General features: G+C 38.6%; 1 protein-coding gene across 1 annotated transcript in view; it reads left to right on the top strand.

Moving 5' to 3' along the window:
- LOC102257669 (probable ATP-dependent RNA helicase DDX60) overlaps positions 1 to 15470 on the top strand; it is an 88050-nt gene that overhangs the window by 31035 nt on the left and 41545 nt on the right. Inside the window, exons 14-19 of the mRNA XM_014535219.1 lie at positions 7170 to 7419; positions 9183 to 9346; positions 9762 to 9917; positions 10355 to 10504; positions 12985 to 13104; positions 13693 to 13788. Of these exons, the coding sequence (XP_014390705.1) occupies positions 7170 to 7419; positions 9183 to 9346; positions 9762 to 9917; positions 10355 to 10504; positions 12985 to 13104; positions 13693 to 13788 (936 nt within the window). The remainder of the gene's footprint in view (positions 1 to 7169; positions 7420 to 9182; positions 9347 to 9761; positions 9918 to 10354; positions 10505 to 12984; positions 13105 to 13692; positions 13789 to 15470) is intronic.

The raw sequence follows: 15470 nt of genomic DNA, 5'->3' as shown, positions 1-15470 counted from the left end.
TTTAAAAGTATAATGAAGAAAACAAAATCCTAATAGGACTTTAACATTTTAGTGCATTTCCTGTAGTCATTTTCCCTTCCTGTTATTAAAATTTTTTAAAACACATTTTTGTGGCTGTATAATCTATAGTATGACATGCTATATTTTTGTTTAATGATTTATTTTGAAATGTAGAAAAACAGGTAAGAAAAAAGAGGAGAAAAGAAACGTCTATACTCACATTCCACAGATAAACACTATTAACATATTGACCTACAAAGTTTCATTTTTATTATGTGCTTTTTTTTTTTACAAAAAAGTCCCCCTATATACTTTTATTTCCCCACCTATCAATATAAAGTGATCATTTTTCTGTGTCATTAAATGTGCTTTCATAATAGCACATTGTTTTGAAAATTTAAACAGCTTTTTAAAAAAGATTATAAAGGTCAAACACATTCGGTAAATTTAGATTATCTAGAAAAGTATCACAAAATCAATAAAATTGTGCCACACTCCCACAGTTACTTTTTAAAAAAAAAATACTTTTTTCGTTATTATTATGGCTGATACTATTACAGATGTCCCTTTCCCCCCACTTTTCCCATCTCCACATACCCTACCCTCTCCCCTCTGACCATCACCACATTTTTGTCTGTATCTATGGATTATGCATATATGTTCTTGAGTTAATCTATTCACCTTCTTTCATTCAGTCCCCATCACCTCCTTCCCCTCTGCTAGCTGTCATTTTGTTCCATGTATCCACGCCTTTGTTTCTATCTTGTTCATCAATTTATTTTGTTCATTAGACTTTCCATATAAGTGAGATCATATGATATCTGTTTTTCTCTGACTGAATTATTTCACTTTAGCATAATACTCTCTAGCTCCATCCACGCTATTACAAAAAAGATTTTCTTCTTTTTTAAGGCCGTGAGTATTCCATTGTGTAAATGTACCATAGCTTTTTAATCTACTCACTAGTGGCCTGGTGCACGAAATTCATGCAATGGGGGTTCCCTCAGCCTACCCTGAACCCTCTCCAATTGGAGACCCCTTGGGGATGTCCTACTGATGACTTAGGAGAGTGGGGAGCGGGCCTAAGCCACAGTCTGTCCTCCCTCTGTGGGAGGTGACCGGTGGGCTGATTGGGTTAGTGTGAGCAGCAAGTGGCCGGCCCCGCCCCCAATTGCACGATGGCCACTGGTAGCCTCCCTCTGGGTAAGGCGACCCCAGCAGGCCTATCTTGGGATGGTACTGGGTGGCCCTGCCCCGAATCGCCCCACTGCTGCTGCCGCCCGTGGCCTTCCTCTGCGGGAGGCAACCAGGTGGGCAATCATGGGATAGCGCCAGCCCCCATTGCCCTGTCACCGCAGGTTGCCACCCCCCACCCCATCGCCATCCCCTCCCTCTGCCTGCTGGCATACGCCTTGGCTGGCCTGGCAATACCTGCTCTCTGGCCCTGCCCCCCACTGACCAGTTGTTCTGCTGTTTGGTTGATTTTCATATTATACTTTTATTATATAGGATTGCTTTACTTGGAGGGAGATTTATCCACCAAAATAAGCTCTAGAAGGAATGTTTTTCAAGGTGTGGTCCTACATTTTTACAGGCAACCCAGATGAGTGTTATGCATTGTATTATTTGAGAGGATCTCTTTTGAAGTGTGACACTTCAGTAAAGAAACATTGGCTTATTAAAAGTATGCCTCTGGCATGACCACATTCAGTATTTGATTTTTATTGTTAAAAATTGAGCACCCAATTTCTCTTTATCAATCTATATAGGCTCATAATGTTTCCACATCTTGAAAGTCCCCATACTCACAGAGCATTGAATGACTTTGATAAGTATTTTTAAGGGATAATGCAGGAAAGCTAATTTAGGTGATAGGAATGTGTAGTAGATAGATAGATAATATCCTAGATTAGGAGAAAAGATGGCACATTACCCTTACATGGTGGTGGCTGAAGGCAGAAAAACAAACGTTGCAGCAAAGAAAGAGCACTAAGTCTGTCTTCTGTCCTAATTGTTTGGCTATTGTTGAACTAAGCAAGCTCCCTTAAACTGCTCCTTTTCCTCAATACCTTCTCCCAATAATTAGAATCACTCATTCAATGAAGTTGCTCAAACTGGAAAACCTGGGCTAATCCCATTTGCTTTGTTTGCTTTCATTCCTGTGTAATCAGCCAAATAGTTCCATCAGGTTTCCTCATAAATATGTCTCTGATCCACTGCCTCTGTCTAGTCCTAGTTCCCAACATCAGTCTCCCTTTTTCTTGGGCCCCAAAACACTGCAGCTGTCTAAACTGATCCTTCCCACAGCCACCAGATGGTTCACTGAAAATGAAAGCAAGACCAGGATGCTCCCATGCTTGACATTCTTCACTTTTCCTCCTTCTGTGGAATAAAATCTAAGCTCCCTGCTATGGTATATAAGACCCTCAGTGGTCTGTCCTCTGCCTACTTCTCAGGCCGCCATGGAAGTTAGGCCTGACTGGCGCGGCGGGTGGCCGGGACCCGGGCCTGACTTCCTCCCCAGACCCCCCATGTCCCCCTGCCTGTGTCCGCTCTGGGGCCACCCAAGCTGGTGTGGCAGCTTGGCCAGCCCCAGGACCCCCTGCCCTGCCTGTGTCCTTGGCCAGCCCCAGGACCCCCTGCCCCACTGCCTGTGTCTGCTCCGGGCTGCCCGAGCTGCCATGCAGGCTCGGGCAGGCCCCCCGTCTCTGTCTCCATCTACTCTCTGGGCCTCATCTGCGTGTCATAACCTCCTCCTGACTGGTCGTGACTGTTATGGCATCTCAGCCTAATTTGCATATTACCTCTTTATATACATAGATGTACTGATGGACATTCAGGCTGTTTCCAGATCTTAGCTATCTATCTATATATAAAAAGCTAATATGCTATGTGTCTCTCCTACTGGTCCAACTGGTCACTATGATGCACACTGACCACCAAGGGGCAGACACTCAACACAGGAGCTGCAGAGCTGCAGTGACTTTGCAGCAGTGGTTCTCAGGTGACTCACCCCAAAACCATAGAGGAGGGAGCCCGATTCCACTTTTGGTAATGGGTTATGTTGTTGCTGGGGCACTGTTGGCCCTGAGTCTGGTTTACTACACATTTGCATTTGTGTTCCATATCCTGGACAATAGAAACTTTGCAGAGTGCCCTCTCTCACTCTGGGACCCCTTGGAGGATGTCGAAGAGCCATTTTTGACCTGATCCCCACAGGCCAGGCCCAAGGACCCCACCTGTCAGAGGGACCCTGCTCACTTCGCAGATGCCGGGGAGGGACTGTGGGAGGTTGGCTCCAGGGTGTGTCCAGCCGATCTCACCTAGTCTCACCCCCAGGCCACCTTCTAGTTAATTTCCTTTCAATGTACACGAATCCATGCACCGGGTCACTAGTTGTAAATAACACTGCTATGAACATAGGGATGCATATATTCTTTCTGATTGGTGTTTCAGGATTCTTAGGATATATTCCCAGAAGTGGGATTGCTGGGTCAAAAGGCAGTTCCATTTTTAATTTAAAAAATTATTTTTATTAATTTTTTAGAGAGAGAGGGAGAGAGAGAAACATCAGTGTGAGAGCAGAACATCGATCATCTGCCTCCTGCACTTCCCCCATAGGGAATCGAGTGCAAAACCCGGACATATACCCTGACCAGCAATTTCAGGGGTAACCTTTTGGTACACCGTCCAGGGCTCCATTTTTAATTTTTTGAAGTAACTCCATACTGTTTTCCACAGTTGCTGCACCAATCTGCATTCCCACCAGCAGTGCAGTAGGGTTCCATTGTCTCCACATCCTTGCCAGCACTATTGTTTGCTGATTTACTGATGGTAGCATTCTGGCAGGTGTGAGGTGATATCTCATTGTGGTTTTAACTTGTATCTCTCTGATGATTAGTGACATTGAGCATTTTTCATGTGTCTATTGGCCATCAGTATGTCCTCTTTGGAGATGTGTATATTCAGGTCCTTTATTCATTTAAAAAATATATTTTTGTTATTGATTTCAGAAAGGAAGGGAGAGGGAGAGAGAGATACAAACATCAGTGATGACAGAGAATCATCTATTGGCTGCCTTTCGCATACAACACACTGGGGATAAAGCCTGCAACCTGGGCTTGTGCCCTGACTGGGAATCAAACCATGACCTCCTGGTTCATAGGTCAATCCTGTACCACTGTGCAACACCAGCCTGGTCATTTGTCCATTTTTTAAGTTAAATTGTATATCTTCCTGGTGTTGAGTTGTATAAGTTATTATTTATTTATTTATTTACTTACTTACTTACTTATTTATTCATTTCCATCTCAATTTATCCTCCTACACTCTCTCCCGTCTCCACCCATCCCCCTCATCCCTATTGTCTGGCAAATATACACACAAACAATTTTAAAATTTACATATGGTTTTATAATTTTTTCCTATTAATGTGTTTTTGAAGAACTTTTTATTTCAATGAGCTAGGAATAAACTTTAAAAAATATTCTTCTTAATATTCCATAATATATTTATCTTTCCATTTTTGATATTTATGTTTCCATTATTTTACCATTATAACCTGTGCTGTGATAAACATAATTTTATCAGAATCTCTCTACAGTTTTTTAATTACTTAGAGAATTGTTGGACCAAAGACTATGAAAAATTTTAGGGCTTTTGATATATATTTGATATTCATTTTAATATACATTCTCATATAAGAGGGCTGTCCAAAATTTTATTCTTATTTTAACATTAATACAAATAATAATAAGTTATTGAGTTATCAAACTCTAATGTGAAAAACACTGTTCTGAGTTACATAGTGAGTCATCGACCCAGGATGTACCTGAGAACCTGCCTGTTTATCCACTCAGCTATAATGATTCGCATCATCAGTGTATGGGAGTGCTTGTTTTCTTCTTCATTCCTCCCAATCAGAGGTTTTAATCTCAATTCTTTCAACACCAGTGATATGAGCATCTTTCTGAAATTTTGAGTCCACTTGTGTTTGTTCTCCTATGAATTTCTTTTATGTCCTTTTACTATTGCTTATTCATTGCTAAGAGCTATTTACAACATCACATCTTTGTCGTATATGTTTAAAATATTTTCTTAGTCTTTATCCTCTATTTTGTGCTAAGGAAGTTCATTTTTTCTGGATGTTATTGATGTAGTCCTCTCTCTCCAGGAATATCTTTTTACCTCTGGTTAGGCTGTGTCACTCCCAGGAGGAGTTAACATCACTTAATTGGTACTCTGGAGTTCCTGAGGTGGTCCATTGTCTCCATATTGCGGAGGTGGAAGGTGAAGGAGAGTTAAATAAGGACATGCCCTGAGTTCTGGACAAGAAAGTTTTTTACAGCGATTGGCTGTGGCAGCATTCTCTTTTGCATACTGTACTCCAGATATTACAATTTTAGACTTGATGACTTTGAATCCCTTTTTGACTTATTCTTTTTCTTCTTGGAATCACTGAGCAAAAGTTACACTGGTTTTTCTATAAAGCAGCGGTTCTCAACCTGTGGGTCGACAACAATGAAAATATATCCTGCATATCAGATATTTACATTACGATTCATAACAGTAGCAAAATTACAGTTATGAAGTAGCAATGAAAATAATTTTATGGTTGGGGGTCACCACAACATGAGGAACTGTATTAAAGGGTCGCGGCATTAGGACGGTTGAGAACCACTGAAAGCATAGCATGCTACTCTCCTGGCCAATTTTCGTAATTATACCACACTTAGCCTAGTTTAATAAAAGATATATATCCTAATTGGATATTAGTTTGAAATGGTTTTTCTTAGACCCAACCTCACAGATTGGAATGCCAGAAGACTGTTTTTCAGCATATGGATTAATAAAATAATAGCTAAAGAGATTAGCTAAAGAATATACTGTATATGTATAGCCTGTGGACAACAATGTGGTGATGGCCAGAGGGAGGGGGGTGGGGGCTGGATAGATGTGGCCAAAGGCAGGAGAAATGGGGGACATTTGTAATAGTGTCACCATTAAAAAAAATAGCCCAGCCAATGTGGTTCAGTGGTTGAGCATTGATCTATGAACCAGGAGGTCAGGGTTCTCTTCCAGTCAGTGTACATGCCAGGGTTGCAGGTTGTGGTCTTGATCCCCAGTGCGGGACATGCAGGAGGCAGCCAATCAGTGATTCTCTCTTATCATTGATGTTTCTATCTCCCTCTCCCTCTCCCTTCCTCTCTGAAATCAATAAAATATATATTTAAAAAAACAATAAAAAAGTAAGAAAATAAAGAAAGTGATAGCTCAGGATAGAAAGAGGAAAGAAGGGAATGTTGAATTATCATGCTTGTATAAATATAGATGTTTACATTTAATTATTCAGAACACCTAAGGTCCTCGATGATACTCTACTTCAATGTGCTAAGTAGTGAACTGGTGGCTTAAGATATTAAATACTTCTTTCAAAAAACATTGTATTTAAAGACGTTCTCTCTTTGCCACATCTACTGAGAAGAGGAAGACCATTCTCAGCAATCAGACTGTCAACATTCCAGAAAATGCGGACATCGCTGTGAAGGGACACACAGTTGCTATGAAAGGCCCCAGGCACCCTGCAAAGGGACGTCAATCACATCAATGTAGAACTCAGTCTCCTTGGAAAGAAAAAGAAGAGGCTCCAGATAGTCCAAATAGAGGGAAATAGAGAGGAAGTGGCTACTATTTGCACTATCTGTAGTCATGTACAGAACATGAGCAAGGGTGTTACACTGGGCTTCCCTTACAGAACAATGTCTTTGTCTACTCACTTCCCCATTGAGATTGTTACTCAGGAAGATGGTTCTCTTATTGAAATTGGAAATCTCTTGGGTGAAAAGTATATCTGCAGAGGTCAGATGAGTAGCTCAAGCTCAGAAAGATGAGTTAATTCTTGAAGGAAATGGCATTGGACTTGTATAAAATTTAGCTGCTTTGATTCAGCAAACCAGGCAGTGTCTATGTTCTAAAAAGGGAACAGTTCAGCAGACTGATGAATATATGATCTAAGCTGTCCAGCTGTAGAAACAGCAAGATGCCAAATGATTCCTCAGACTTCTTTGTGACATTTTAAAGATGCAATAAAAGCTGTGTATTGAAAAAAAATCAAATGTATTATCGTGGAAACATTTGTTTTACTGTTGATTTTTCTTATTTTTTTAAAGACAAATGCAGAAAAATTTATTGAGGAAAACCAAAAGAGACAGCTAGCTAAACTAGAGAAAAAAGAGGAAGAAAGATGGAAAAACTTGTCAGTATATATTGAAAAGGAAATGAAAGAAAATCCTAATTCTGGAATAAAAAAACTAGAAGATTTTCTCCAAACATGCCCTGTTAAATCTGTAAAATTTGCTGCAGAAATGGTAGGATTGGATGCCTGTTTCAAATTATGGATGGAATGCTGTTCAAAACCAGGTACATAAAATATTACTTTTAGAAATATCTTGAAATAAAAGGTCAGTAAGAACAGAGCAAAAGGGTTGATATTGGCCACATATACTGATTCTTCTGGCCTGTATGACTTTGGAAACTCTTGATGTCTAAAGGGTAAGAAGATTTCCTTTTGTTTGATTCACTAATAACATGGCTATGTGTGAATGTGATGCGTATTGGTGAATAGATTTTACCTGAAATTCAATTCAGTAAATAGTTCTTCCAGGTCAGTCATGAGCTGAGTACCTTATTAGGTGTCCATGGGCTTCCGACCAGAAGAGCATAGGACCTGCTCTGAAGGTGCTTAATGATAGTCTCCTAAGGGACTCAGGCACATGCTGAACTAACTGCAACACAGTGTTGATAACCACAACCAAAGCTATATACAGTAAATTTTCATGTAAAGTCATCTGTAGGTTCTGTGACTTTAAGAAAATCAATGTATAGTGAAACTAATTTTACTACAGGCTAATTGATATTAACTGGAGTTAAGTTCCTAAGGCACCTCGTTAACATAATAATGAAATGATGTCGAATAAAATATTATTTGAGGGCCTAGCATATATAGGGTGTCCCAAAGAAATGTATACACATTTTTAATAATTATAAAGGCAGTGTTTATTAAAATGCATTGCATTTTCAAAATTGAGCTATTAGCTGCTAAAGTGTTATACATTTTTGGGGGGACACCTTGTATATGTATATAAATTCTCACAATTCTCTGAGGTGGTTCCATTACCCTAATATTACATGTAAGAAATTGAGGTTCTCGGAGTACAAATTACATGCCCAAATGTCAGTGACAGAGCAAGAACTTTAATACAACATCCTTACTCCAAGAGGTATGCACAAATTAAATAATTAGTAAATTTGGGCACAACAGTGTTTGGATGAGAACCAAAGAATGAATATTTTTGATTGGAGAGAAAATGAAAGATATTTATCTTTTAATTGTGTTCACAGGAAAGTAAATACTAAAAGAAAAAAAAAATGTTGCCCTGGCTGGTGTGCTAAGTGGTTAGAGCATCGGCCTGCTCACCGAAGGGTTGAGGGTTTGATTCCTGGTCAAGGGCACCTACTTGGGTTGCAGGTTCAAACCCGGCCCTTGTGGGTCACATGTGAGAGGCAACCAATTGATGTGTCTCTATTACATTAATGTTTCTCTCTCTCCTCCCTCTCTCCCTTCCACTCTCTCTAAAAAAATCAATGGAAAAAATATTCTTGGGAGAGGATTAATAACAACAAAAAGAATTTAAAAATGTCCATTCATTCATTCTCCGTATTAATTCTTATGGTTAATAATAACTGCTGCCATTATTGTATCATTTTATATAAATTAATTTATTTAATCCTTATGAGGTGAGACTTAATGTCTCCAATTACTATATAAAGAAAATTAAGTTTAGAAATGGAACTTTTGAAGTTCCTAAATCAAATACAGGCAGGTTAAAATTGAATTTCAGATAAATAGCAATTTTTTTTTTACTGTAAGTAAATGTCATGAATATATATCTCAAATTGTATCGCCTGTATTTTTATTTACTAAAGCTGACAATCCTACTCTTACTTGAGGCCACGCTCTTCACTGTAATGTAATTGACTAGTAACTATGAATTCCTCAGTTATTATCAGTGATTCATATGATTATGCTTTTCTTATCCTGCAATAAAATTAAATCAGCTTTGGGGTTTTATTATCAACATCTTGTATAACTTGTTATGTATGACAATGTTTCTTTTAAACAGAAACAGAATCCAGAGATATGAACATAATAATTAACTTGATGAAAAGGATTCATATAATCCATGAAAAGCATTCAGAACTATTAAAAAATACAGATCGACGAAAATTAGCCAAATATTTAAAATACGTTGGATTTGACAACTTGGCACACTCATTATATCCTCAGGTAGGTGCTATAGAAAGTATTACATGACATTCATATATGCGAGTGTGTAAAATATTTGTACTAGGGGTGCTATTGTCCTCAATTTAAACACATATTTTATTCTGTGTATGTGTATGTGTGTGTGTAGGGAATTGTTCATATTTAACAATATTCAAAGTTTATGCTGATTTATAATTAAAAGATTAACTTCATACTGCATTTTACTTACATTCTATAAAACATGGTACTGCACATAAAATGGTATCTAAAATTATAGTAAAAGATATAGTATCTATATCTTACTCTTCACTGCTACTTCTGAACACTTGTAAAACATAAAATAATCTTGTTGAAGCAAACTACACCATGATTGGTAATTTCCTTGCCCAGGATAAAAATTGTAAACATGAAAATCTAATATGTCATATTTACTCAGGTACAGGAATCAAGTGCTGAGAAGGATATTTCTAAATATTCAGTTTGTATGGGAGCAGCTCGGTTTCAGTTAACATATATGGGCCATTACTTACTTCGAGAAGAAAGAAGTGATCCAGATCCCAGGGTGCATCATTTTATACCAGACACATGGCAGGTATTTCCTGAAAAGATCTGCAGCGTGGAAAAGTGAGGGAACTCGATGGAAACAGTTGGTTCACATCACATTGTGTGTTCACCACCCCAAGTCAAGTGTCCTTCCATCATCATTTACCCCCCTTACTCTCTCTACCTCCCCCACCCCATTTTCCCTTTGGTAATCACCATACTGTTGTCTGTCTATGATGTTTATTTTTTCTTTATTCTTTTTTTTTTTTTTTGCTTAATCCCTTCATTTTTTCACCCAGCACCCCTCCCCTTCCCCTCTGACAGCTGTCAGTCTGTTCTCTGCATCTATGCCATCCTGTACCCTCCTATGTCTCATAAGGAACTGTGAGCATCCACTTTGCCTGAAATATAGTTGTTTTTAAATTAAAATTTGACACTAAGTATATATTTTCAAAATGAAATGTGTTTGTTTGTTTTTAAATCTAGAGGGAACTTCTTGATGTGGTAGATAACAATGAATCTGCTGTAATTGTTGCCCCGACATCATCAGGGAAAACCTATGCTTCTTACTACTGCATGGAGAAAATCCTGAGAGAGAGTGATGAAGGGGTGATTGTGTATGTTGCTCCAACAAAGGTATTGTGTGCATATGACACTGTATCTTACTGTAATTTTCCTCAACTATAGTTTGTGCCCTTAATCCTGGGGAGGTACGAGAGCAGACAGACTCCAGCATTTCAGTCATGGATGTGAGTGCTTGTGGGCTGTGTGGTCTTGAGCTAGTTTCTTACCTCAGTTTCTCTACCTGTAAAAAGAGGATAAAAATGCTTACATTTTACAGTAGTCCCCCCTTATCCATGGTTTTGCTTTCCATAGTTTATGTTATCCATGGTCATCCATGGTCCAAAAATATTAAATGAAAATTTCCAAAAATAATCAATTCCTAAGTGTTAAATTGTGTGCTGTTCTGAGTAGCATGATGAAGTCTTGCATTCTGTCCTGCCCAGGACATGAATCATCCAGTGTATCCATGCTGTATGCGCTCCCTGTCCATTAACAGCCCTCTTGGTTATCAGATTAACTGTCAAGGTATCAGAATGCTTGTATTCAAGTAACCTTATTTTACTTAATAATGGCCCCACAGTGCCAAGTGCAAAAGCAGTGACCCTGGCAATTTGGGTATGCCAAAGAGAAGCTGTAAAATGCTTCCTTCAAGTGAAATGGCATACATGCATAGGAAAACACATAGTACTGTACATAAGGCTCACTCCTACCCCCGGATTCAGGCACCCACTGGGAGTCTGGAAGCATATGCTTTGTGGATAAGGAGGGATGGGGAGGGCTGTGGTACTTTTATTCTAAGCATTAAGGGAGATGATGTATGTAAGGCATCTTCGAATATGTCTGGGTGTAAACAATGACCGATAAATGGTATCATTCAACCTTATTTTTTATTCATTTTATTGCTTAAATCTCCTTAGGTCCAGCATTATTAAAAATAAGGATTTAACACTTTTGAGAATTTTGCTCAAAGAAACCATTTGATATCTGTGCCAGGGTTAAGAGAGGATAGATAAGTTCATAAAAGAAAGTGGGAGAGGGAAAAACAGCCATTCTCATTTTGCTTTCATGCTCTGTAGAATAACCCCTGATTACTGCAAATTCTATAGGCTTCTTTTTTATAGCAACCTGTGTAAAATGATGTCTAGAGGCTCTTGGCTGAAACAGAATTTTTCTCCTCATCTTGAAGGGATTTGGCATATTCCTTCCTCTCTCTTTCCCAAGGAGAACACTTCATTGCAGGCCTTAAAGATGCAGTGAGAGAAGAAATTCAGAATGCCAGTGTTGAGAGGGATCATCTCTGTCCTATGACCCAGTCCTCTCACTTTATGCATGAGAAAATTGAGGCTCAGGGAAGATAAGTAATGTGCAGATTATTGGAGAAACAATTAGAATTTTAAATAAAATTTCATCATCTGATTTCACCTGTTCAAATATATATCCCATTTGTGTGGCATAGATTTTTGCTTATTGTTTTTTGCCATCACATTAATAGGAACTGTGATTTATTATACATTAAGGAAAACTTTAAAATGGAACCAGTGGGAAGCATTTGTGCAAGTAATTCTTTTATTAAGAAAGAGTTAGGAGCTTCAGTGGCACAATCTGTTAGCGTGTGGTACTTACAAGAAAGAGTTATATAGCCTTAGATGGTTTGGCTCAGTGGATAGAGCATCAGCCTACAGACTGAAGGATCCCAGGTTTGATTCCAGTCAAGGGTACATCGATCCTCACTGTGGGGTGTGAAGGAGGCTCAATCCTCACTGTGGGGTGTGAAGGAGGCAGCCAATCAATGGTTCTCTCTCATCATTGCTATTTCTATCTCTCCCTCTCCCTCCTTCTCTGAAATCAATAGAAATATATATACTAATAAAAGAGAAACATACAAATTGGTGTCACTCCGCTATGCCCACCAGCCAATCAGAGCGACTATGCAAATTAACCCAACAAAGATGGCGGTTAATGTGCATACGCAGGCGGGGAGCCAAGACTGAAGGGTCTGGGCAGAGTGAAGACTGAAGACTGAAGCCAAGGTTCTCTGGGGCCACAGCGGAGAAGCCAAGCCTCGCTGCGGCTGGACCAAAAGCCTGGGTCCCGGGTGGCGGAGGAAAACCGGTGTGGCAGCCAGGGGAAGGAAGGCTTATTGCGTGAATCTTCTATATATAAAGAGTTATAGCCCTAGCCTCTTTGGCTCAGTGGATAGAGCATTGGCCCTCAGACTGAAGGGCCCCAGTTCAATTCTTTTCTGGTCAAGGGCATGTACCTTGGTTGTAGGTTCGATCCCTGGCCCTAGTCGGGAGGCAACCAACGGATGTGTCTCTCTCACATCAGTGTTTCTCTCTCTCTGTCTCTCCCCCTACCTCCTTCCACTCTCTCTAAAATTCAATGGAAAAATATCCTTGGGTGAGGATTAAAGAAAAAAAAGAAAGAGTTACATAAAATTGGTACTGTACTTTTTGCTTGTAAAGTTGTTCCAGATACTAGTTTACTTTAAACAATTTGTTCAGTGTTGTCAATAATTACTGAATAGCACATTGTGTCTTTTATGATTTAAGGCTCTTGTTAATCAAGTGGTAGGAACTATCTGCAGTCTATTTACCAAAGCACTGCCAAAAGGACTAGTGGTGTGTGGAGTGTTTACAAGAGATTACCGTCATGACACCTTGAATTGTCAGGTATGTCACCGACATGAGTGCATAATAAATAATAATGCGTATTAAGGCACTTTGGTAGGCACTACAAGGTTTTAATGTGAGGATAAATTAAATTCACAATTACCCTGTAAAATATATTTATATTTTAACATTGTTTATATAATTTTTACTTAATAAAGTGGTTAACTTTCAATAAATTGTATTTTCTATAATAAATAACATGCTTTTCTGAAATTTCAATATGATGAAATTTCAAATATTTCAATGGTGATGGTTTCAAACTGTGATGATTTTATATTCCCAATGTAGGAGAATGTTTCTTAATGAAATAAGCTTAACTTTTTAAATATATCAACATGTATTTGTTACTCACATTTGTTTTATTTTTCCACAGATGAGATGGTTGTTTTAATGGAAATGCTTATATGAACATATTGTGTCATCTAAATATTTTATTGATGTTTAAAAGGAAGGGAAGGGTGGGGTCTGAGTGGAGGAGAGAAAAGAGAAGGAATGGGAGACATCTGTAATAGTGTCAACAATAAAAAGAAGTTAAAGCTTGAGATTAAAAAAAATCAAGTCAATTGTTTCCTTTTTTTAAAAAAACAGATATTGGTGACAGTGCCTCAGTGCTTGGAAATACTCTTGTTATCACCTCGTAATCAAAAGTGGGTGAAAAGGATGAGATATGTCATCTTTGATGAGGTATGCTACCTTCATTACTATTATTCCCCTAAATATTTGTATGTACATAAAATATGTAGCTTATGTATTTTAGTAAAGATGGCAATCCTATGGACGGTTATTAAAATAAACATTCAGTTTAAGGAAGAAATAGATTGAATGTGTGGGTGTTAAAAGATAGATCTGGAAGGAGTTGAAAAGGGAAAAATGAAAAATTTCTAGAATAAGAGTGATAATAGTAGAGGGAAAGTATCCCAGAAAGCACTGGACAAACCAATGACATTAGCAATAGACTTTTCTTCTTTTAGCCATAGAACTTTTATCCCACAAAACGAACTATCTTTTAGGAGGTACTTTCCTATTACCTATACTTGTTGCATTAATGGCTAAAGTGGGTCATGTCACTCTATTGCTGGTTTAAAAGTTAAAGTGCCTCATGTTGCTAGCTAGCTTTCATTTGCTGAATGATATCAGAAGGAAATAAAAAACAAAATGCAAATAAGAAACAAAACAAGTAAACAGACAGAAATAAACAAACAAAGGAGGCTGCAAATTTAGGAAGATAATATAATTTGAACATGAAATTTGAGTTCTTTCTAATACATGTATTTATTAGTTTCTAACACATTAATGTATTGAAGGTTGTACATTAATCTTAAAGCACTGCTTTAGCAACATATGAAACATTACATTTTTATGATTCACTTTAAAATATCTTTTAATTGCCATTATCATTTAGTTTTTGGTTCATAAGTTAATTAAAAGTATATTTTAAAATATACTTTTTTTTAAAAAAACCCTATTTCTAGCATAGTTATATTTAGGTCAAGTATATCTTCATATTTTTTTTATCTTTTGAAATTCAAATTGACAAATAATTTTCATATTTATTTATAGGAACACATATTGAGAAAATTAGATAAACAAGCATTTTAAATATCATTTCTGCTACCATTAAATATACAAAGTACTTTGTAATGTACAGGACTTTTATAAAGATACTAGAGGCCCGGTGCATGAATTCGTGAATGGGTGGGGTCCCTCAGCCTGGCCGTCAATCAGGGCGATCAGGCCGATCGAGACCACAGGAAGTTGGCCGGCCATGGGGGGTTGGCTGTGGAAGCACACTGACCACCCAGCCAGCCGGAGGGAGGGACCGCAGGAGGTTGGCTGTGGAAGCACACTGACCACCAGGAGGGCAGCTCCTGTGTTGAGTGTCTGTCCCCTGGTGGTCAGTGCATCATCATAGTGACCAGTCAACCGGTCGTTTGGTTAACCAGTTGTTCGGTCAACTGGTTGTAACGGTTGCTTAGGCTTTTATATATAGAGATTGTTAAACTTTACTGAGTGATATTTAATAAGATATTTTAAAAGAATAAAATGAATAGAGATACCTAGGGAAATAGTCCATGTTTTCTCACTGGAAAATTCAATATTATGATTATAACTGCACTGATCCTATCTAATAATAGACAAACATGTTAATTGAACGTACCTTCGCTACGCCTCCCATTGGCTAATCAGCGCAATATGTAAATTAACCACCAACAAAGATGGCGGCTAATTTGCATACTGCAGGCAGATCCCGCTGCGCCGCCCTGCCTGGGGCTGGCGGCAGCGTAATCCCCAGCCGCTGGCCGCCCCAGCGCAGGATCCAGGTCTGCTGTGTGTGGGGTGGGGCAGGCGGGGCGGGCGGCAGGGTG

This window comes from Myotis brandtii, unplaced genomic scaffold, assembly GCF_000412655.1.
Source record: "Myotis brandtii unplaced genomic scaffold, ASM41265v1 scaffold14, whole genome shotgun sequence".
In the NCBI taxonomy this organism is placed as follows: Eukaryota; Metazoa; Chordata; class Mammalia; order Chiroptera; family Vespertilionidae; genus Myotis; species Myotis brandtii.
This window is presented reverse-complemented; position numbering and strand designations above follow the sequence as displayed.